Below are 24329 nucleotides of genomic sequence, written 5' to 3' on the forward strand. Positions count from 1 at the left end.
CTGCTTTAAATACTTTTGACATTGCTACCACTACGATTGGTAATAATATCACTCCCACTAGTACTATGAATACACCTGCCATGCACTTCTCTTGATACTAACACTATTTGTGCTGTCAATATTATCATAAACACTGATACTACTGATACTACCGAGTTATTAATATCAACACTGCTTTTCCTTTTTTCTTACTCCGTACTAGTATTACACTACGATCACTAACATCAATTCTACTATCACTAATGCATGTATTAATATAACCATTTATACTATTACTACTATCTCTAATATTAATACTACTGCTATACTACCACTATTTTTCCTACCAAGGCTTCTACTACCCATGCAAGTACTGCTACCCTCATATCTACTATGTCTAATAGTACTACTGGTAACACTACTACCAAAAACATTACTACTACTCCTATTATTACCAGTACTACTGCCATTATTACTACTTTCTAACTGCCCTCCACAGAGAATGACACTGATAGTGTCCGATTACTGTGGACGTACCTGCTTGTTCCCAGAACTCTGAAGACTCGGCTCTCATCTGTAATTTCTTGTGTTACCTGCAGATAAAGGTCAAAGTTCATAGACAAGGCAGTGCACATTTGAGTGAGTGACAAACACAGGGCATCCGATGAGTCCGAGCCTCACATTAATCCTGGATGTACTCACCTCATTGGATTGAAAACTCTTCCCTTTGAGGCCATGTTTCCAGAAGGCCAGCACACTGTCCTGTAAGCAGACTGTGAAAAACACATCACGTCACCCGAGTGTTCGCAGCAACACCAAGTCTCACTCACTGCGTTTTTACACATGTTGATTTCTACCTAGTGTTTCGATGGGGAAGTCGAAGACCATTTCAGCAGCCAGCTCTTTGGATGGGAGCCCCCGCAGGTTCACGATCCGAACAGTTTCTGTCCAATGAGCATTAACATTCAGTCACGGTGGATTAAGAGTCGGCGCGAGAGAGCAGCTGGAGGGTTTCGAAGATGCATTGAGATGGACGGGACTTACTTTCTACTGCGATGAGGACGGTGTCTCTGTCCAGTTGGGTCACCTGCTCCGCCCTCAGCGCTCCACTGTCTGCAGACGCACAGAGAGACACAGAGGAGAATTGACTTTCACCTTTGAGCTGAGCTGCATCAGCTGCAGTGGAGGGGGCACAGCAGTCGGTCCTACCTGGTACGGAGACCGGGGTGCCGTTCAGCTCTATGATATCAAACTGGAGCTGCTGGCTGGTCGGGGGTTTCCCGTTACTGCACTCTCGCACTCCAACACACAGCTGAGGGAACTCATCTGTTACCAACACCAGCAGCTCAAACACTGGCAGAGAGTCGGGCAGCTTCATCGCGATGTGCTGCAGGTGGAGCAAGAACAGTCAAGTTATATAATCGTAACAATGTTCTGAGGGGAGATACTTCTTAGATACAGGTAAACCTGGCAAGTATGACATGACACAGCAAATATTCAGTGTTTTACCTGGAAATTTGTATGAAAATATTCACACAAACAGTACTTTAATTGTGTTGTGTTGTGTGTAGTGTTGTGTAAACTCTCTGGGCATAAGCACCACTAACACACTGATAAATGTACTTATATAGCACTTTTCTAGTCTTGGTGACCACTCAAAGCACTTTACAGCACAACAACAATCAGTGATTTTCAGTGGGTCAAACTGTATAGTTATATTCTGGGACAATAAAACACAATAACCAATCAAAATGGGCCTGGATGAAAGCTGTTTTTTTGTGGAATTTTAATCAACATTTTTTAAATGTCTTTAAGGTGGACCAGAGCAGAATGGTGTCTTACAAAGAGTAGAAAAGCAGGGATTACTGTAAAAAGCTTGACTTGAACAAACCTCCCAGACTGAGGCTAAATCAGTCATGTGAGCAGAATAAGGTTTATGGTTTATTATAGACAAAACATCAAATATATATATATATATACCAAGAAAAGTAGCATGTGAGAGAAAAAAACTGTGATGTTTCCAACCACTGTTCAATGCATATTACCTTTTAGGTGATTGGTTAATTGTAAAAAATAAGACAATTAGCATTTTCAAGAAAATAAAAGTCTATATTAAAAGCTGTTCAGTATATGTCGTTCAAACATCCTTCACATCTTATGTTTTAATAGATGGATTTATGGATGTCTGTTTCCTTTATTTTATTTAAATGATAGTCACAGAGACTGCAGCCACATGTCAACTAATTGCATTGCATTTAAAAACACACACACTGACTTAAATACTGTGAAAATGATCTCACAATGTTACAGAAAGTTAAAAAAAAATAGCTATGAATTCACTTCTTGATCTAAATTCAAACCAAAATTGTACTAATTCTTCCCTGACCCATTTGACATCCTATTCCACCAACTTCTGTGGTGATCTGTCTGGTAGGTTTTGCGTAATCCTGCTAACAGACACACAAACGGCAACGAACACATAACCTCGTTGGCGGAAGTCATGAATACTACTTAACTTCCCCAATAATGGAAATACACAAAGCTCTATTTCATGTCAGTACAAACCTTTAGATGCATGAACTTCTGGAGAGGCTCATACCACAGCAGCAGAACCAGGCCAGATGGAACAGCCCCACACAGAAACGTACTGTCTGTGTACGGGTTTCTTGCTGAGAGAAGGAGAAAAATCGGAGGAGTCAGTATTTGTTATTACTGAATAATCTATTAGCAAGTCAGTTATTACTGAGTAAATTGGGCCTCACTTACCTACGCTACATGTCCTACAGCCTTTAGTGTCGGGAATCTTCACAGATATGGCAAATTTTCTGTGGATCCAGAGATAACACGCTGTTAGCTGTCTCTGCAGCACTACCACTATACTCTATATACTTTAAAACAAATCCAACGTGTAACTAACGTCCTGCCCTACCTGGTGCTGATCCTCTCAGTGAAGCGGTTTGTGCTCAGTGACAGACTGCTGTGCTTCTTCTGCACATGTCCCCCCTGTTCAAACAGAGCCGTCAGACTGTGGGAATAAAGCTGCGACGACTTCCCTGCGGGACGGAGATTTTATTAGAGCGACGGATGGAATACAGAACTCTGTGTTCTCTGGTGGAAAAAACACATGTTGATGGGATTTGTTACCTGAGACGGACATCAGCACATTGTTCATTACATACAGCCACGTGCAGCGCTGAGGCAGAAGCTGTGGGAAGAGAGCAAAGCCCAATCAGTGGACTTTTATTGTGAAAACACTACATACATCTATATATCCCAACAATGCTAGACTGAAAGCCAGATGACAGGAAGGTGGGAGAACAGTTTAAACTTTGACAGTTTAGTGGTGATTGGCTCAAGGCCAGTGTGTCAGGCTGTGATTGGATGAAGAGAGAGTGAGCCTCAAGATAGCAGGAACTTTGTATGTGACTTAAGAGAGGAGGTGGGACAAAATATCAATACGGAAATATGTCGTCGACCTGACTCATGAGATACAATTATCAATAATAATCAAATATCTATATTTAGTTTTTAGTTTTATATATATAGTTTGAACTTTGGCCAGTTTATGGCTATTTTACATTGAATTGATGACACATGTGGATATTGACAACTTAAAGTGTGCTTGTAAAAAACTAAAGAGGTACTAAGATAAAACTTTATGCACTTTGTTTTGTACATTGTACAGCACTTTACCTTTTCAGGCGCACTTTGTATTCTTCTTCAATAAACAGATATCGTGACGTATCTTTATATGATTGTCTTGCAGTATATCGGTTATAGGAGAATCACTGTATGGGGATATTATTGTTATCACAGGCCATGTATCGCGTATCGTATCATATTGTGAGTTACCCTGCGATTCCCACCCCTACTTAACAGGCATGAAGTCAGTCTTCCTGATTGAACTTTTGCTAAGGTTCATTTCTTCAGACTTATAGTGAAACAAATGAGAATGAGTACAAGTACAAGGATGAAATGTAATTTATTGTGAATATATTTTGTGATTTAGTTTACCATTCAAATGTCATATTGTTTGACTCACAATATCACTGTTTATCTTTTGGTCAATACATTTTTACTTTTTAAAAAACGTTTATTTCTTTTTTTTTTAAATAATCTCTGCACCCCAATGACAAAGAACCACTCAAGTTACTAATTTGAACTGAACTATATTAAAGTGTATTACAGTATATTTAAAATACATGTGTCTGTGCCTGTCTTACCTTCTCTAGTGTGTCCTCATGAAGTTCATTGAGGTTCAGGGTGTAGATGCCCTCCTCTGCCCCGAGAATAAGGTACTGATCTGAGAAGTAAAGGTGTTTATCAAAGGGACAACAATTCAAGTTTTTACTGCACAATAAAACAAGACAATCCAATACATGTGGTGTAATTTCTAGATTTTCTAATTCAATTATGTATTCAATTAAAATATAAAAATATAAATTCATTAATGTATTTTGAAATGATGATCTTATTGACATTGATCTTATAGATGTTGTTTTTGTACTTGTGTTGTTTTTGTAAATATTCATTAATGGATTCATATTTCAATATTTATTATTATTCCCATGACACTTGTGGTGCTCTATAATAATGTCGAGCCAAACTCATCAAAGGAAACTCCCCCCTCAGAGCTTCGGGACTTGAGGAGACCTCACTGTCTTACCTCTTGTCTTGGGTAAAATCCAGGTGACAGCACAGTGGATTTGAAGAGGACAACCATTGAAGACTTTGGAGAAGCAGGCTCCCATCTACAGAGGCAGCACAGTAAATCAATCACTCATGGTCTGCCATGCTAACAGAGACACTTGGATTATTGGTATTGGCATCCCTTCAAACAAGTTGCAGTTGGATACTTAGCATATTCCTGACTTCAGAAACTGGATGCTGAGGTTGTGTGTGTGTGTGATGTGTATGAATTTGTATATATATTTGTGGAATTGAATGGAAAAATTAGGGTGCAGCCATTAAAATATCAGCAGAGAGAGAGAGAGAGAGAGAGAGAGATCCAATCCTTAAGTGGTGGTCAGTGTTGATATTGTGTCAGTGGTCAATAACAAAACAACATATGCACACAGAGGAGAGTGAAAACACTTTGATTCATCGTGAAGCCGCAGCAGGTCAGAGGACGTCAGCTCACTTGGTGGCGCTTCAATGGGACACATTTGCGTTGACACAACTAAAAGAATGTGGCCACATGCGTCCCAGACTATCTCCAAATGAGGTCTGAGCGATCGGATCTCAGGACGGATTGAGGACGTATCTGGCTGGGTTCAGACTTGAACGTCCCCGTAATACCAGGTCTGAAACTTTTCAAAGTGCAACTCATATCTCGCCATGCAAAATTTGTCTTGTTAGTCACCGGAGCATTGTCTTTGGTCAAGTTTCAGTGTAGGTGGCATGCTGTTAGATTTCACACTTACATGGACTTGAGGGGTAGGAGGAAGTCCATGACAATCAGCCCTCTAGAAATGTCAAGGGGTTACACGGGACAAAACAAAGGGGAGGATAGAGACCGTCCATCAAACACAAAAAAATCGACATCTTTGGTTGCATGATTTTTTTCATCTTACAGACACACAGACTTTTTAAAAGGAAAATCATGAAGTCATTAGGAAGTTATTCGGTTAGCAAATCACACAAGCTTATTGATATTTGCTTCTGTTAGGAAGGCGCAGGTGTTTGGTCGGAACTCACAGAGTTCTCTGAGAGCGTTTTTTTCCTTAGTGTGCTCCATTCAGGTGACAGTGGTGTCTCTTGTCTCGAAGGAGAAACATTGGTAGCCCTCCTCTTTTCTGCTGTTACATCGTCCCCCACAGGCAGACATGGGTCCCTGCAGCGCTGTCTGATGTCCTGTGTGGCCGAGCACCTAGCCAAGACTTATTTAACAAGAAAAAGTAACAGTTTTGGACCCACAAAGCTTTTCTTAGTTACTGAAAATCAGACATGTTGGGGATAGAACACGATCCCTTAAAGGAGCAGTGTGTCGTACCTGTAGTGGAGGGGGGGTCAGTGACGATGGCGGCGTCAGGGCCAAGTGTGCAGCTCGGTCTCAGCGTCAGGTCTCTGTCATCTGTGGTGGGAGTTAAAGAGCTGAAGGCCGGCAGGGACGCTGTAGTCGGATTGAAAAGGCCACTCTTCTTACCTCCCTAAACAGCAACAAGCAAACACGTGACTCACGCTGGGGAGATAACGTGGATATAAAACGTCCACACACCCCTGTTAAAATGCCAGGTTTTTGTTATGTTAAAAAAATGAGATCGAGATAAATCATGTCGGAACTTTTACCGCCTTTAATGGGACCTATAACCTGTACAATTCAATTGAAAAACACCGGAAATCATTTAGGGGATAAAATACAAATAACAAACTATAATGCTGTGGTTGCATGAGTGTGCACTCCCTTAAACTAATACTCTGTTGATGCACCTTTTGAGTTTATGACAGCATTCAGTCTTTTTGGCTAGGACTTTGGTGTTGACACATCTTGACTCAGCAATCTTTGCCCACTCTTCCCTGCGAAAAGGCTCCAAACCTGTCAGACCTGCGAGGGCAGCTCCTGTGCACAGCCCTCTTCAGGTCACCCTAATTTTCCAATTGGATTCAGTTCTGGGCTCTGACTGGGCCATTCCAAATCTTTAATCTTCTTCTGGTTGAGCCAAGGTAAAATCCCTCTTAATCTTCAGCTTTTGACTGGTATTTGGAACTTTTCATAATTCCCTCCACCTTGACTTATACAGCCCTAGTTTCATCAGAAAGAAAACAGTCCCAAAGCAAGATGCTGCTAATGCCACCACCATGCTTCACCTTGGGGGGATGTTCTTCTGGTGATTTTAATTTTGGAGTGACGTCCAGTTGTCACTGTTTTCTCCACTGCCATATTTTCTCTACTTATCGATGACGGTCTTCACTGTGTTCCATGATATATCTAATGCCTTGGAAATCTTTCTTCACCTGACTGATACCTTTCAACAATGAGATCCCTTTGATGCTTTGTAAGCTCTTTGCGGACCATGGCTTTTGCTGTAAGATGCAACTAAATAAATGTCAGGAAAATCCTACTGGAACTTACTGCTATTTACTGCATGAGTTTGAATGGGAGTGGTTAATTCTGAACACAGCCACATCCCCAATTATAAGAGGGTGTGCACACTAATGTGACCATGCTATAAAAGTTTTTGGAGTTTTTCCCCCTAAAAGATTTCAGTTTGTTTTTCAATTGAATTGTACAGATGATAAGGTCACATTAACGATGGAAAAATGTCTGACGTCTTAGTGGTGTTTCTTCTATATCACAACAACCTGGCATTTTAACATGGGTGTGTAGACTTTTGTATATCCACTGTACACCATGTTATAATGTTATTAGTATGTTACTTTGCCTGTCCGTTCAAGAAGAAAGAACATTGTTTGAAGATGGAAGTATAAAAATCGTAATTTTACTCATTTAAATAATACGCACTGTACGTACTTTTATTGTTTTTCTGCAGCAGCAACACTTTATTTATTCAGCGGTTTTATAAAACAAAGTCACAAAGTGCTTTGCATGGTTAAACAGGACTGCAACACAAGGAACTCTAATTAGAAAGTAAAATGAGACATTTCTAGTAAAAATAAAACGAAAGTAAGTGGGACCATTAACTATCATTAAAGGATTTCACAATGTCTACAAGATCTATACAGAGAGCTTCTGGCTAAAACCAGAGTTAGATTGTGTGTGTGTGTGTGGGGGATTATTTGTAGATTAAAACACAAAGCAAAGTAATTTACTCAGGAAGTAGCTGCATTTCTGAAAGGGGACCAAGCAAGCCAAAACTTAGTGAATGCCCCAAAGCAAGGATGTTACGATATAAAACTATACCTGAGTACAGTGAATACATATCATAGTGAACAAAAAATGAAATGAGATAAGTTGTTTCTAATCGTAAACTGAGAAATCCAGCTAAATATAATATATTCTACATCTGTGAATGATCAATAAAGAGACATAATAAAGACGTTAAAGTGAAAGAAACAAGACAGATGCTGAGATCTGTTGTTTCAGTTGTTCAGTACAAATGCACTATTTTCACAAAAGCTTTAATGCTGCTCTTCTATTGTTGAGTCAATGGGTAAAATCCGTCTACGGTACTTGTATCTAATCTGTCTGTGTGTTGTAATTTGTTTTTTTAGGTGGATACATTGAAACTTTGGACTAAACATGAGAGTATAACACAACTCCAGTTTATAGCAACAGTGGTTCCCACTTACGTCAGTAGATGGCGCCCTCTTAATGGTTAAACTTCTGAAAGACAATGGAGCGACAAGGTTGTGATCAGACTCTGAAATCTAAAAAATCAAGTCATGTACAGAGAACATCGTCATGACAACAAGATGGACAACAAAGGCAGATGCTGAGGAGGCGGAGGGCAGGGTAACAGCAGCACGTACACAAAAATCGACATTAAACAAACAAACAAACAAAAAAAGAGGCAGACAAAAGCCCAAAAAGCTGAGAGCCAGAGGGTTTGTGCTGAATTCGCAGGACTGGGGGGGGGGTCTGGGGATGGGATTAGCAGAGGACGAACACAAACCCTCTGACTATGTCAAAGATGTTGCCGTTAGCTGATATTTACATGATAAAAAACAAAATCAATCATCACAAGCAGCTTATTTCAGGTAAATTGAAGAGGGACGGCGGGACACTGCTGTTAGGAGATGCTGGAGGTGATGGACGTGGCCTACCTCAGCTGCAGAGCTTGCTCCACACATTCCAACAGGCTCCTGCAACAGGAAGACCTGGTGTTTATCTGACTACGGGCCTGAATGGCCCATAACAATGGGAGGGAAGGAACCAGAGGTCGACTCCTATCGGTTCCTGAAGCCCGATAATCATGCTGATACACGAACAGAATCAAAAAGCTCAATCTGCTGTTGCTATGTGCCACATTATTATATTATAATTGTGGTTTGTAATAAACTCCTGTTTTGGCCATCCTACTGTCACTAAATAGAACATTATACTCATTAGATTATTCTCTAAGAAGGGCTGTTGCCAGATAAAATCGAAAATGACTGATGTTTCTATTTATATCAAACTTGGGACACGTGTTCCCAAAAATGTGAATATAGAAGCACAGTTGAAGGCCAAAGTCTATCACACACTTTTAGTTTTATTCTACCAACCAGATGTGGCACCTTCCCCCCAAACTAAAACACAGTTAGACTTCCACAAGAACCACTTGAAACGTCACACTAAAAACCAAAGACCTAAAACTTGACATAAAACTTGGACATGGCAACATCCCCCAGAATAGTGAGGACATGACCTCATTGTTCTCAGGCAGTGTGGCTGAGACCACAATGTTCCTGATCCGGCTCCAGCGGTGGAACTTTGGTTTTGTGTCATTTTCCGACTGTCGACTCTAATTAAGGCTTTAAAACCCTGAAACAATTCAGCGTGTAGTTGGAGTCTCTTTGTTTCAAAAGGTTTTTGGTCGAGTTTGCAAGTAGCAATCTCAGATATCTAATTTTGACTTCGCTTCTCGAATGCTAACCAGTTATCACATGCTCTCAGTTATGTTGTTTAGACATTATAACTTACGCAAGTTTTGAGAGGGAGGCGTGTTCGGTGCTGTCGGCTTTTTGTTGCTGCAAGTTCACTGGTACTGACCCACACTATTCTATAATCATATATATGTGTGTGTTGATTTCCATTTTAATGACAAGTAAGTGGTAATAAAGTGCATTATTGTCTTGATTTATACATTTCAAAAAATACCTGTCCCCCCCTGTACCCTGAGGTAACCAAAGAAATAATCCCTGAGATACTGTTCCCATAATCTTGCTAACTGTTACTTCTTTTTCCAACTTCTCCGATCACCAGCTGTTATTTGACTCTGCTACAGTGTCACCATATTGTGGTCACCTTGGTGCATACAATGTTGTAATAAGAGAGAGAAGTGATGGCCAAAACAACCACAAAAATAAAAATCTGAATTATTCTCTTCATCCTAAAAACATTATTACTACCGCGAACCCAAATCCTGATCATTACTTATTCATACAGGCAGGCTAATACGACTAAATTACTACAAAATTAATCATCAATAAATCAGTGTCACGAAGAAGGATCCCTGCTGGTAATTCAAATGTGTCTCATTCTATTAAAGACTCTGAGGGGGTCATTACAGTGACGTACTCTGACAGCTATTGAGGCCCAATGATCCATTAACACAATCCCCAAAGCTATTAGTGGTCACACGCTCACTTACAGGTCACGTGACACCCACCTGCCTAAAAAGAGATTTTGTGTAATCATCACACATAAAGGAATTGAATTTCAACAACAACTATAATAATAATAATTTAATGATTTGATAAAGATTATTATTAGTAGTATGTTCCACTGATTTTTTTATGCTAAATCATAGAAGCCTAAAAAAAAAGTAATTTACGGGGCACCATTTTGGAACACAGTTTTTTAGAGATCAACCCATGGGAAGAAATCCTTGGATACAATTCAAATATATTTTGAAGAGGTGAATTACAATATTTCCCCCTGATAAGTGTCCTCAGGATAACTACTGATTGCTTTTAAGGGCGGCATCCGGGACAGTGGTGACATCTCAACAACGATAACCCACAATAATCCCAGTACAGAATGAGATGAAAAAAGAAAACGGAGTCTTACGGTGAGTTGTCTTCCTCTCCAGACAGACTCCAGTCATCATCATAAGAACCCTGCTGAAAGGAGAAGCAAGACAGAACCTTCGGTGTTATTCTAGCTCTGGTGGATGCCAGGCTCACAGAAATATCCTCCAGGAAAAAAACGTGCATTTACCATATCAGGATAAGGCTCTGTGACTTTTCTTAGCTGGGGTCCAAACTTTACTTGGTCGACTGCAAAGAAAATGATGTGAAGAGAAATGGGCGTTAATGCACGAACTGTGGATTTCATGGGTTCGCGACATCGATTCGCACTCAACCCTCAAGTGCATTGATTAACTGTAGTTAGAGCTATGGGTGCACTCTGCATCCACACATCACCTATCGCACATCGATAAAGAGCCGACACTGCGGGAAACACTGCAGCCGTGACCCCCCACCCCCACAGCAGCAGCTGAGCACATACACAGTGACAAAGCACAATTACTCTTTTTTTTACCTCCACCAGGGAGGTTATGTTTTCACCCCTGTCTGTTTGTTTGTTGGTGTTTTTGTTTGTTTGTAAGCAGGGTTATACAAAAACTGGAAGGATTATCACGAAACTTGGTGGAAGGATGAATTATGAGTCAGGGAAAAACATTACATTTTGTAATGTACATATTTTTTTTTACTGGCTGTTCAGTAAAGGATACACACAAGTCAAATTCACAGATTTTAAGTGTAGTGTATGAGGCTATTATGCCATATGCAAGTCAAACATGTTAGTTATGGAATGAAAAATATGAGGGGTATTAATAAACTTCCAAAATGTGTTTTTATTGTTATTTTGCAACAAATGACATGCTTTGGATTTTCTACCACCTCAGCAGAAGTCAGTCGTTTCACTACAGCATGGAAATCGACTTGCGGAGACTTGAAAGTTGCTTTCCACAGAAATTCCATCACAGTGAACATTCTGTGCCCTTTTTTGGTCAAAGATCTATTGTTGTTGTTGGGAAGTAAAGTTGTAGGTGAAGCCTGAATCGAAAGTTCGACTGTTTTACAGTGTAATGCAGCAGCATTTTTAATACTGCTCTATATCATTTGGAATGAGGATGTTATATATTTGTATATATTTTCATTTTCCTTGGTGCTCTCTGTCCTTCTCTTAATTCCCCTTAATGTTTATATTGCACTATTTTGTCTCCCCTTTACATTTGAGAACCACCTAAGCTCCTGCTAGACTGCTAGGTCACATGCTGTATGTGATCTATCATGACTTCCTTAAACTAGGACAGAATTTAGAACATTGTAAATATTATATGATTTATTTGTTCTTGGTCTCAGTATGTTTTAGTAGTGGGAGTGGGTTAGAATTTAAAGATTGCAAATCTGCCCACACAATTGATTTCAACTTTTCATAACCCACAGTTGGTAATACTTACAGAGTACAAAAAAAAGTGGAAGTTTATAAGATTAACCAATCATCGTCATAATTTGATACCCAGCCAAATCTAGTTTTATCAGCCTAGTAACAAATGTGCAAACAATTACTTACTGCACTGGTAAGTAGAGTAGTAAAAGCAGAGGCAGTGTGAGCCCATATTGGTCAAACCCAAAGTGCAGGTGTTAAATGTGTTTGTGGCTTGCGTGTCTGAATATGAATCACACTGTGTGAAAGGGAAAGTACAGGTCAACACCACGTTGGTTTATGATAGGGGACTAGACGGATAGTGAAACCAGGCTGTCACGTAAGAAACTCTTGGGCCACAAGAAGCAGTTAGGCAGTTCAGCAGTGTGAAGTCACTCTGGCCACAGCGTGTGGGACAGAGGTACCACTGTCTGTCACACACCAGTGGCATGTTCGCCGTGCCACCGTCTGACGCAACCTCCATCCCACATGTGTGGACGGGATACAGAAGGAGGGCAGCCACCAGCAGGCTGACTGAGAGGCTTTTGTCCTCATTCATATTATGGAGATTACAGCACTGAATACTGGGGGTCGTGCCGGACAATGAGGCGACTCATCAGCAAGTACAACGGACATACAATATATCTACATATGCACGCATACAGTCACAAGCCCAGGCACACGCAGTGGCTGTCACAGTCAAACTGTGCAACGTTCACCACAAAACTCAAACAATACACACACGCGTGTGCGTTGAAGGAATACTTCACATGAAATGTGATGTGTGCATACACATCCACTTGCTTTCTGAAAGTGGGACGTTCACTTGAATACTGATCTCATAAGGATGTTATATGTCTAACAGATATGAATGCAATAGGTTTGTCATCTGTCCTGTATTAGTCGGGATAAATGTATTTGTACCTTGTCCCATATAGTGACTACTCTGCTCTCCATTTGTACAGATCCTGGGTCTGATACAACAGCAGTAGCAGATCATGTGCTGATCACACCATGGGTGAGACCTGTAATCCACTCACAGGTTCCCTCATGCACATCAGTTGTATGTATTTCACAAAAGTGGCAATTTCTCCCCAAAAAGTTTGTAAAGCCGTTGTTGTTCGGTCAGTGTGAGATGGATAAGGATAAACCAGCAAAACGCAAGACTAGTACAAGGATTCTGAAGGAAAGCTGCATATTGGGTGTGTGGAAACTGCCACAGTTTAGTTAAGCTGGTGTGTGTGTGTGTGTGTGTGTGTGTGTGTGTGTGTGTGTGTGTGTGTGTGTGTGTGTGTGTGTGTGTGTGTGTGTGTGTGTGTGTGTGTGTGTGTGTGTGTGTGTGTGTGTGTGTGTGTGTGTGTGGGTGCGTGTGTGTGTGTGTGTGTGTGTGTGTCCTCACATTGCTCTTCAGACAGGGTCCTCTCTACAGGCAGGTGTTTCCCGGCTGACTGAATCTTGTCAGGAGCCAAATCCCCAACCTGTCAACAGAAAATTGATGTGCGTACCAGAAGAAAAAAAAAACACTATTCACCATGAAACAGACTTAATCTGTTTCTTTTCAATTTTTTTCCATCTAAAATAATGTAAATAATAAATATCAGCTGTTGATCAGTCTAAGAATCTGTGTGTGACCCGCTGTGGTGTCAGTTCGGGCCCCTTCCTTGCACTGACCTCCAGTTCATTGTCGTCCATGCTGTGAGTGTGGGCAGAGTGGAGCTCAGGGTTGTTGGCCATGTCCAGAAGCTCGATGACCAGGTTCCGGGTCAGTAGCTGTGTCACAAATGGATGCTGGAGGAAGAAGTATAGATCAGAGCCTTTGACACTATTAGGAAGCTAAGTTGGATCTCATAAAACCATGTAAAATGGCACTGGAAAAACAATAAATCCTATAATTAGTGATCAGTCTGTGCAAGTATATTAGGCTAAGCTGGCTCCAGACCTTTTCCAGGATATCTCTACAAATATTAAAGACAATCTAAAGCTTGTATGATCAGAAAAGGATTCCCCATTGTATGATAAGTGACATCATGAAGAAGCCACCATGAGGTCAGATGTCAGCATATATATATATATATATAGCGTCATGATGACATCATTATGAAATGGCATTATTACAATATAAAAAAAGTTAGGATTGTCTGACTGGGGTAAATAGAGCAGGGTATGCAGCACCCCTCTGGTGCTTTTCATTTTCATTATTATTATCATTCATCTGTCAGTTCATGATTGCCAGATTCATTATTATCATCCGTATGACTATGAGGTAAAGCAGACAACGGAAACAAAATAGAACAAAATGCCATTTATGAACTTAGGTGAAAGTGCCTTTATGATAATGGCGAGTTAACCACTTTTCATTCATGACAAACACAAAGAAGAAGCCAACCTGCAGCAGTGTCTCGGCTGAGGGCCTTTTACGAGGGTTTTTAATGAGCGCCATCTTCACAAAGCTTTGGAAACCTGCAGACCTGCACAGAGAGGAAGAACAGGGGGAGGGGGGGGTGACAGTTTGAATCAATTTGACATCTTCTTTTTTGTCTCAATACTAAATGATTTTAAAGGGAAAAACACTGGCAGTCCAACTCACCACTTGGATTTATCCTTTAGTCTCGGAGGCTGGAAGTTGCTCTTGGACATCAACATCAGTGCTCTGAAACATTGTTTTAAATGTCACCGCACTGTCTAAGGTCTTAATTGTTTATAGGCAGTGACTGGCCAGGAATGAAATGCAAGGGCAGTCAGGCAACATGTTACATAACACACGCCTCTACTGTTTATCTCTCTGCTCCGACATGAGTTCATTAGATCCGTCCGAGCTCGAGTCCCTGTCGTCTGTCCTGACTCACCGCATTGGGTGAAGGTCAAACATGGGCGGTTGGAGCTCAGCCAGCTCGATGGCAGTGATTCCAACGGCCCAGATGTCACACAGGTGGTTGTAGCCGCCCTTCTTTTCCACCGCAGCCACCTCTGGAGCCATCCTGGACAATTCAGAATGAAGAGGAGACATAAGAGGAAGGGGACACTGGATATGATTCTCCTGAAAAGGAGATACTGGCCGTTAACATGGCCGCTGTGGTCAACTTCCAATATAATGTTGTTTATTCTCTAATATCATTTTAATTTGTTCGATTAGATTTAGGACTAAATACTGCAGTAACATTGTCACTGCATTATAGTATTGTTTATACCATCTAAAACACATATACAATATCTGATATATATATATATATATTCATAGACTATGGTCAAACAAATGACAGTATTATAGAACTATTAATCCATTATCATCTATAAAAGATCCCGTATTTTTGTATGAAAACCTTCATTTATAATGTCACCAAGCATTTTGTAACATATATACACATCTGACATTTTTAACAGAGTTAGGAACATTTTAATTGGGGATTGACCTCCTGCCTCACATGTGTGTTAGAAGATGCAGCTGCACGTACAAAGATTCAAGATTCAACTGTGATGCTAAACAAACAATATGAGGTCTGATTAATGTGAGAGAGAGGGAGAGAGAGAGAGAGAGAGAGAGAAACCGCGGTGCGCAGTGGACCAAACCACTGGGAGTACATACATTCAGTACATATTGTATCACTATTTAACATTATCATTGCATATGTTTGCAATGATATATAGAGGGACAACTCTCTGGAGGTCCGGAACCCCCTGTCCCCCCACCGGGAAATCCGCCCCTGTCTATAGCTGTTTCCCATCTGTTTATACAGTTTTTATACCGCAACAACATGGTTTCAATCAATATAGTAGTAAGTAAAGAAAAAAAATGTGTTGCTATACTTCATGTCTGCATATGCTGCACACAACTTGAAGATCTCCTGTTAATCTGCGCCTGTTAAATCAGGAGGATACTCGTAGTAGTGCTGAGTGGTGAATTCTGTGTACTTTGTACATTTGGCCATAGATATTGTCAGATATAATGAAAAAGGACATTGGCATGAAAACTAAATTGGTTACTTGCATCCCTCATCCAAATCACGCCTACTGTTAACAGACGGAGGTTGGCTGCGTTCATCTCACCAGTAGGGCGTTCCTATAAACGACTTCCTTTTGGCCACCGAGGCGCTGATCTCTGCCGCCACTCCGAAATCCGCTGGACACAGAAGAGACAGACAGGGTTACACTGGGGCTGCTGGCCCGCTTTACGCCCACTTGATGAGTTGCAGGAGTTAAATGAGTGCTGCAGATGTGTGCCCGATGCAAATCACCACTGACCCAGTTTCACATCTCCCCTCTCCGTCAAGAGGATGTTGGCTCCCTGCAGAGATAACACCAATCGTAATGTGAGCATCTGTTCACAAGACAACCAACAGTATAACAATGTATGAACGCAATTATAAAGTAACATCTTGATAATGTTTTCAAAAAATTGTTTTACCTTTATGTCTCTATGCATTTTGCCAGTTTCATGCAGGTGATACAAGCCCTGAAAAAGATGGTATAAATATAAATACATATTGTACTATCACTTGTTTTAAAGCTGTGCACATTTATGGCCATAGTTAAAAAAAGAAGGTTCTGGGGTCCCGATGTCCTGTGTCAGGGATTTTCAGGGAATTTGATTAATATGATTGATTTGTTATTTACAATATGCCCCACGGGAGCACAATATTAAAAGTCAATGAAAAGTCTAAGGTCTTAAAATGAGACCATCTACGGACCATCTAGTTATTTGATTTACTCACACTACCTAACCATGATAGAATTCAGTTCAGAATTAAGTTCAATTTACATTGAATTTATGTAATTAAGTTACATGGATATTTAATTTGTAATCAAAATTTGTAACCTCTGTTTTAGGCATAATTTTGAGAATGGGTGATATGGATAAAAAATCTCTGTCACAGAATATGTGATGTTTTACTGTTATATTGTTTGATCTTAAGTTTAAAACAATTCAAGAAACTGTGTATGGATAATGTAATGATACATTATCCAGCAAGTGAAATACCTGAATACATGTTTGCATTATCTTCATCAGAGGGATGTAAATAGATACATTATTAGAAGAAGCCCTGCTCAATGACACCAAGTCACAGAACAGCATGACGACAAGAATGTGGTTCAACTACTAGAATTATATTTAAAACTAGGTAAATCGTTTGATTTGATTTATCTTAACCTTTCTTTTGTCGTAAACTAGACAGATTTTTTTGTTTTAAACCATTTATCTTTGTTTATTCTACCTGTATCCTGGATTAGTGTGCTTTTATGATACTTATCAATAAATTAGGAAAAATATCATCATAATTATTGATTATTCTGCTTTAAGTTTTTTAAAAACATTTTAATTATGATAAATTATTGTTTTGTTCAAAACAAGCACAAATGGTTTTACAGTCTTAAAACAAATGTAACTCAAAATGTATTTAACTGTATTTTATGAAATTTGATATTACATATTCAATAATTTAAGGAATGCATTGTAATAAACTGAACAACAAAATATGCTGAAAAGGAAGAGTGAAACTTATAAACTGAAAAATCGCATGCAAATCTAATAGAACAGAAGAATGTCCGTAAACCAAGAGGTCAAAACTGCAGCAACACAACAGTAGGAAGAACCACTTGGTTGTTGAAGCAGCACTTCTCAGTTTGTGGCCTGTTTGTTCCCTCTTCTCCGTGCACCGTGGCCATGATGACGCCAACAGCCGTTAACTGTTTAGCTCTGAAGTCGCTTTGTATAGATTATGTGCGAAAGTGATCAAATGTGGTTTAAAAAGATGATCTGGGATTGCTTCCTTTTTAATTCAGCCTTTGTTTGTGTTGCTGCGTTGAGGTGAGCAGAAGGTCACTCGCTGACACAGTGTGTATGTGCTGCTCTTGACTCTGTGACGCTGCAGCGACAGTTAGCTCCACAGTATATTTAGTGGTCTGGCGAGGTTAAATACTATTTAGCCTTTCCGTTGCTGGGAAAAACACACGACTCACTGACTTAGAGTCTTTACAATGCTCCAACAACAACAAGCATGCCTTTCATCCAAAGAGCCTTACCTGCAGGGTTTCTCTGCACACGTATGCAATCTGCTTGTCCTTTAATGGGCCCGTCACTGCGGAGAACAGTTTGATTAACAGCTCAGACTCAAGAAGAGGAACATCATCAACATCAGCTTTACAGGGAGTCGTGCTAATCTTTCAAATCAGTGGGGTGATGGCAACAGTGCAACACTCTGGAAAATGAAACGAAATGATCCGATCTTTTTAATTAGCTAGATTAGAGTTCATATTGGATTGTATTTTGACATGACTTCCAGTGATGGTGGCTGGTGGCAGCCATTTTCTTCCAACTTTCTTTGTTGCCATTTGCTGTTGAATTGAGTACTGAGCAAACACATGAAGTTGATATCAATCAATTATCAATTATATGTATAATTAATTACATAAATCCTTTACATTTTGTTCTGTGTAACAAAAAAAGATATCTCCACTGTTTCTTAAAATCATATAGACATAAACCGACCAAAATGTCCTCTCTTTCCTGAAATGTCCCCACCCTGTAAGGTCTAGGTTCAAAATGGATCTCACAAAGAAGTGTGTACAAGTACACAACACATACATTGGGTATATGCTGCAGATGATACTGAATCGGCTGCAATACAAGACCTACATTCAGAATCTTTCACATTTATTTGTATCTGTACCATGGTAAATATCCTGAAGTGACCCTCCTCCACAGTACTCCATGCAGATCCACAGCTTGGTTTTCCTGGAAAGAGACACACGTCTGTTATCTTGGTATTTGACATGCGCTCCGCTTATCCTCTGGGATTAAGACACAGTTCTGCTAGGACGGTGAAAAGCAATATGGAAGAATTCGGGATTAAAAGGGAAGCACTCACAAGTAGGCACTCCCTAATATTCCGAAGCCAAATCATCACCCCCATAAAAACCTGTAGTATCATTCACAAGCTGCTCGGCCAAAAGTCGAACTAAACAGTAGAACGAGTGGGAGAGGAATCCAGCAGCAGTGTGGGGACGATAACAGTCAAATTCCACATATTTAAGTCCACCAACAGCCCCAGGAATCCCCCGCACGTGAAGTGAACAGGCAGAAAAACAAACGGCACCTGTGGTAGCTGCCGAAGTAGGCCACGATGTTTTTGTGCTTGCACTCCTTCATCATGGTGATCTCCTGCTGGATGGACGTGATGTCATCACCTGAACACACAGACAGGGAAGCGAGTGGTTTCTCAGTTAAGTATAGCTGGACAGGAAATGATAGCACAGTAAACCATTGGGTGGACGAGGATTTGTGCATGAGGCTCATTTAACATTATGCCAGTTGTTAAGTGGCAGTGGGTAGCTTGAAAAGGTGCCATATAAATCAAAGTTAATATTATTAGTAGTAGTAGTAGTAATATGATTATTGTTAGTTATCATTTTTCACATGCACACATGGGTCAATGACAGGTAAAGCTTTTTAAATCCAGAACAATGCGTTTAAAAAAGTCTCATTTGTTACTTGTTGATTGAATTTTCAACGTCACCACCCAGAAAATGTATTTTCAATGAAATCTTGAAAGTATCCTTTAGAGTGTCTCCACTGCCATTATTATTTTATAGTTGTGGTTTGAATTTACAATATATTCAATATTTATGCATCCAAATTTACATGTAAAGGTGGAAAACTAATTATACAAATACAAGAACTAAATCATTCCTTTCGATAACTATTCACATTATATTTATTAATCATTTGTTCACTTTAACCTATTATTTGTTTGTTTGAATTTATATTTGACCGGGTTGCACCATCTAACGATTATCAGTTTGTACTTTAAGAGAGGTATTAGTTGCTGTGATTTTTCCTCGTGTCCACAGTGGCTGTGAAACTATCCCCTCTCGATGTTTCAACAGCGTAACTAATTGGGACAAATCAGTTTTCCTCTTTTAGGGCAAAAATACCTTCCCACATTCAGTCAAAGCATGTATAAAGCTTCAGCAGTCTGAAACATAAATGTGTATGATTGAATGTTACAGGATTAGTTTATTACAAAATGTGCTCTTTGCGTTACTACCCCACAACAGCAACACAGCAGGGAAGCACAGTCGAGAAGGAGGGCAGATATACGAGCAGAGGTATTAAGGAGTATGTATGTTTATAGGGTCTCCCCCTGTCTGTGTCAGCCAGTGTCTGCCCGGGTTATTTTTGGTCTCTAAAGCTCTAAGCTGCAAGTGATGGTGTCTCACAGTATGATGCACGACTACTGTTTTGATCTCACAAAACATTTCTGCGACACAGTAACAACCTGTAACTGCTGTTTTGTTAGGAAGCAGTCATGAGCATGATGTTTCAACTTGGAATGATGTGGAACATACCTGGGTCCAGCTTGACAATTTTGATAGCTGTCACTTCAGATGTACTGATGTTACGGGCCTGAAAGGGATGGAAAATATATGTAATAAATATATTCATATACATTATACCCTGCAGTGACCCAATCCTTGCACCTGTACCCATTTTGGGGACAAGGATTGGTTTTATGTATAAATAATCAGGGAACCAAATAACCAAATGTTGAGGTCATTCAAAAACCACATTCAAAAACAAGGTACAAATAGGTTTTGAAGCCTTTTGAGCTAATCCCAGAGTTGAATATCATTTACACACAAGATGTATATGTTAAACAGTGTTATCCCTGCATCTTCTGCATATCCTCCTTTAGAAACACAACTTAGAACAGAACATGCTGATATATTGACAAAAGCCAACAGATGACCTTAGGATGGTCTCATGAAAATGTGCGACCTGCTAGAGCCGCAGCAGAAAGTGATGCTGGTCCAACCAGTCCCCGTGGAAACCACATCAATGGTTTCTCATCTAGTTCGGTTAGTCTAGTGCTCCCCTTGAACGTCAAGTACCACATTTACGCCTGCATCAAAATCGGTTTGATTGATTGGAATGCAATCAGATAGAGTTTGAAAGTACAGGTGTAAACGCACACTCAGGGCTGACTGTGGTCCTTTTGAATAAACCCCCTCCACAGGTGATCAAGGACACATTATGACCAGATTATTTTTGATCTACAAAGCTCTTTTTTAGCAAACTACCTGACATATGTTGTGGGTCCAAGATAGTAACTTGTGCCCACAAGATAATAAAGATACACATATATCATCCTTTGAGACTTTAGGGGCTCCATCGTAGCCAGAGGTGTAAATGTAATTTAAAATAGATGCACACTGTACATCACATAACAAGGTCAAACCAGTGCAAACATGACCTATTTCATAATAGTACAGCAGAGTTGATGGTGGATGTTGTTTCAAAACAGCTACAACATGTTTTCAGCTTCCTCAGTTCTTCCTGGGAACATCAGTCCCCCCCATTCACTGACTGCTCTGACGTCGCATTGCACCGCTTCTCACTCCAGGCATCCAAAACAAACGAGGCAGCAGCCAATAGGAACACGGCAGGTCGCCTCAACTCAACCTGTGGCTAGGCTGCACTCACTTCCTGTTTTCTTTCCTGTTCTACCACAGGACTTCCTGTGACTACAGTGATAGTAACTTCTCTGACATGGTTTTCATTTAGTCGAGCCTGAAATAACAGCTGCTTATAGAGCTATGTCTAAAATTGGAGGAAGGAAGCCGAAACTATATTGCGTGTTGACCAACGAGCCAGAAATAATGCACAGTCTTTTGTCAAACTGTAATTCTTCAAAGTGACCTTGACCTCTGACCGCTAGAATCCAATCCGTTCATCCTTGTCGCACTTCACACAAACTGACAATCCCGTTTATTTCGTTACTAATCGGATGATGAATCCGGATCATTCGGTGACTTTGACCCTGATGTCCTGGCTGTGCCTGTCACGTCTCCGTGCGTTGTGTGTGGCAGGTGAAGTGCGTTCACACAATTGGGGAAATGATGCATCAAATTAACCGACATGAGCGAGATTAGGTTGTGAGAGGTTACAAATGTCGGTTTCGATACATTTTCGGGTAGTTCTCCAGCCCTACAGTGTAGATTTGAAAATGTATGTGAACTTCTGCTTTAACGACATCAACTACAGATTACAGGAGTCCGGATTTATCAAACCCGGAGTCCAGTCAATGAGCGCTTACAAATCTACGACTGAATGGCGACAGGAAGTCACACGCTACGCGATCTTTCACATGGAGAAACCCCTAACTACTATGTATTCCTCTCCCGGGTCTCTTTATACCGCTTTCACCCTATCCTGCATTTAGATTGGCTGTAGTTGTTACCAATCTGTCTAGCTGTTTAGCCGACTAGCAATCTAGTCAGATGACACCTCTTGGGTGTTTGTTGGTGAGTGGGAAAATGTTTAGTGGACTGATGAAAGAAAGACTGATCTCTTTGGATCTATAGATACCTGTTTCCCTGATGTTTCAATATTTTCCCTGTCATTTTGTGTGTTGTTCATCCCCATATTGTCTTTTTGGTGAGGCTTTCAATCTCCTGCTTCCTGCTAACTCACCTGCAGACCTGTGATTCAACCTCACACAGCTGCTGCTACTGATACCCAGCTCATTCAACCGGACTCCACCAGATCATCCTGTCAACTTTTGTGGTCGAGAAGCTATCTCTGTTTTCCCCTGTGCATTTTGTACTTATATCTCTCTGCGTGTGCTTCATGTTCACCATTCATTCAAGTTTTGCACTAAAACCTTTCAACTTTTCTCAAGTCTCTGTTTTTGTGTCTCACTTTTAGAGTCTAGAGTCCAATACATATTGAAATATAATAACAGCAGCACTAGTGTGTGTGTGTGTGTGTGTGTGTGTGTGTGTGTGTGTGTGTGTGTGTGTGTGTGTGTGTGTGTGTGTGTGTGTGTGTGTGTGTGTGTGCAAGTGATAGAGAATATCATGAGTTAAATGAACAAATAATCATGCCCTTGCAGTTCTGTGTTAAATATCAGGAGAACAGTGAAATATTCAAGGGAGGTAAGAATTTTTAAATCCTGGCAAACACTTCTGAGCCACTCGCCAGGAGCTGATGACAGAGGGGGAGCAGGGCGACCCCTGCCAACACTTGAAAGCTGCAAGTCCAACAAATGTGAAATCCAGACTCTCTTGTTAAAGGAAGACTTTCCCTTTCCTACTGTAGAGTCAGCTTCACATCTGACAAAATAACTGTGAAATCCCACATTACCCCTCATCTCTCAGTTTGAAAGAAGTGGACATATACCAGCTATCCAGTTGCATTATGGGAACTGTATCATCAGGATTTGGGGAGTTGGCCCTTAGTAGTGACTAATTGTCACATTGTGCGTTTATGTCGTGTCGGAATAATCATAAAATTGGGTCAGAGTGGGAAAGTTCATGTTAACACCATCTCAATTCAGAAGAACAACTCGGAAAGCCTGCGAGAATTTCGGTGCACGAGTTGTGGAGTTGCTGACATCATCCCCTATAATTCAATAACATCATTTAAAAACAGCTCTTAATAGTAACGTTTAATGTGAACTTGTCAAGTGTTCCTCGTGTCACTTGCAAACTGCAATACTAATGGCTGATCCCTTTTCTTTGCTCTTTGTCATTATGCAAATATCGGCAAGGGGTGCCAAGGTGTTTTTTTTTTAAACACATAAACACATGTTTTTATTTTTACATTCCAACTTAGCACATGAACACACCGAAGTCCGAACGACTTCACAACTCAGGAAACTGGACGTTCAGAGGAGCGTGTGAATGCAGAGTAAGAGTCAGTGAGTCTTGGCCTCTGAATTGTATTTCAGATAGTTTTTTTATCTGCCCCTTTGTACAGTTCCCCAGTGTTATGACTAAATATTACTTTGCTGGACGATTCCTTTAAACCCTGCACAAGCTGTTCCATGCTGATAATCACTTCAATGTGGCTTTTAGGGGTATAAATGCATAATCTAATACTTACTAACTTGTTAAAAGGCTGATTTTACTCTTAGATTTCTCCCCCGTTTGAGTTAGAAAAAAAATCCCCAATGCCCTAACTTATTCAAACTAACTGAATTTTACTTTAAAAATAGAACTGATTGAGCCTTGGCTGCTTGGAGCCACAGGAGCACAGGGATCAGGATTAATACGAGGCTCATACCCGTGAGCTCTGAACGGAGTTTCCTCTGAATAACAGCAGTGTAATAAGAGTCCACCGAAGGCCCACACAGTCACATGTCCAGAGGTTTCACCCTTGACCCCTGCGGTTGCAGCTCCGCCGAACCCACGAACAGCGGCACTGTGAGTGTGCTATTGTCTGACTGTGGTGCTGTTCCCATTCACAGCAGATGCACAGGCCACGCACAAATATGGTGCAGAGTACCAACGTCACAGTCAGCTGAATATTGCTCAT

General features: G+C 40.5%; 1 protein-coding gene across 5 annotated transcripts in view; it reads right to left on the bottom strand.

Annotated features, from left to right (window-relative positions):
* The window catches only part of map4k2 (mitogen-activated protein kinase kinase kinase kinase 2), a 31342-nt gene that overhangs the window by 2694 nt on the left and 4319 nt on the right, over nucleotides 1-24329 (bottom strand). Inside the window, exons 2-31 of one of the 5 annotated variants that reach the window (XM_047338847.1) lie at nucleotides 20360-20417; nucleotides 19108-19198; nucleotides 18682-18746; nucleotides 18035-18090; nucleotides 16419-16466; nucleotides 16256-16298; nucleotides 16061-16133; nucleotides 14863-14994; nucleotides 14604-14666; nucleotides 14403-14484; nucleotides 13688-13804; nucleotides 13416-13494; nucleotides 10802-10860; nucleotides 10652-10701; nucleotides 8704-8742; nucleotides 8230-8263; nucleotides 5972-6128; nucleotides 5677-5858; nucleotides 5403-5444; nucleotides 4646-4730; nucleotides 4203-4282; nucleotides 3124-3184; nucleotides 2909-3032; nucleotides 2746-2804; nucleotides 2545-2648; nucleotides 1189-1366; nucleotides 1024-1092; nucleotides 837-923; nucleotides 682-752; nucleotides 517-572 (exon numbers count right to left, since the gene is read on the bottom strand). In XM_047338847.1, coding sequence (XP_047194803.1) covers nucleotides 517-572; nucleotides 682-752; nucleotides 837-923; nucleotides 1024-1092; nucleotides 1189-1366; nucleotides 2545-2648; nucleotides 2746-2804; nucleotides 2909-3032; nucleotides 3124-3184; nucleotides 4203-4282; nucleotides 4646-4730; nucleotides 5403-5444; nucleotides 5677-5858; nucleotides 5972-6128; nucleotides 8230-8263; nucleotides 8704-8742; nucleotides 10652-10701; nucleotides 10802-10860; nucleotides 13416-13494; nucleotides 13688-13804; nucleotides 14403-14484; nucleotides 14604-14666; nucleotides 14863-14994; nucleotides 16061-16133; nucleotides 16256-16298; nucleotides 16419-16466; nucleotides 18035-18090; nucleotides 18682-18746; nucleotides 19108-19198; nucleotides 20360-20417 — 2444 coding nt within the window. Of the gene's footprint in view, nucleotides 1-516; nucleotides 573-681; nucleotides 753-836; nucleotides 924-1023; nucleotides 1093-1188; nucleotides 1367-2544; nucleotides 2649-2745; nucleotides 2805-2908; nucleotides 3033-3123; nucleotides 3185-4202; nucleotides 4283-4645; nucleotides 4731-5402; nucleotides 5445-5676; nucleotides 5859-5971; nucleotides 6129-8229; nucleotides 8264-8703; nucleotides 8743-10651; nucleotides 10705-10801; nucleotides 10861-13415; nucleotides 13495-13687; nucleotides 13805-14402; nucleotides 14485-14603; nucleotides 14667-14862; nucleotides 14995-16060; nucleotides 16134-16255; nucleotides 16299-16418; nucleotides 16467-18034; nucleotides 18091-18681; nucleotides 18747-19107; nucleotides 19199-20359; nucleotides 20418-24329 lie in introns of all 5 variants that reach the window. The other 4 variants (XM_035148886.2, XM_047338850.1, XM_047338848.1 and 1 more) reach the window with 4 other exon arrangements.

The sequence above is a fragment of the Hippoglossus stenolepis genome, chromosome 23 (genome assembly GCF_022539355.2).
Source record: "Hippoglossus stenolepis isolate QCI-W04-F060 chromosome 23, HSTE1.2, whole genome shotgun sequence".
Taxonomy (NCBI): Eukaryota; Metazoa; Chordata; class Actinopteri; order Pleuronectiformes; family Pleuronectidae; genus Hippoglossus; species Hippoglossus stenolepis.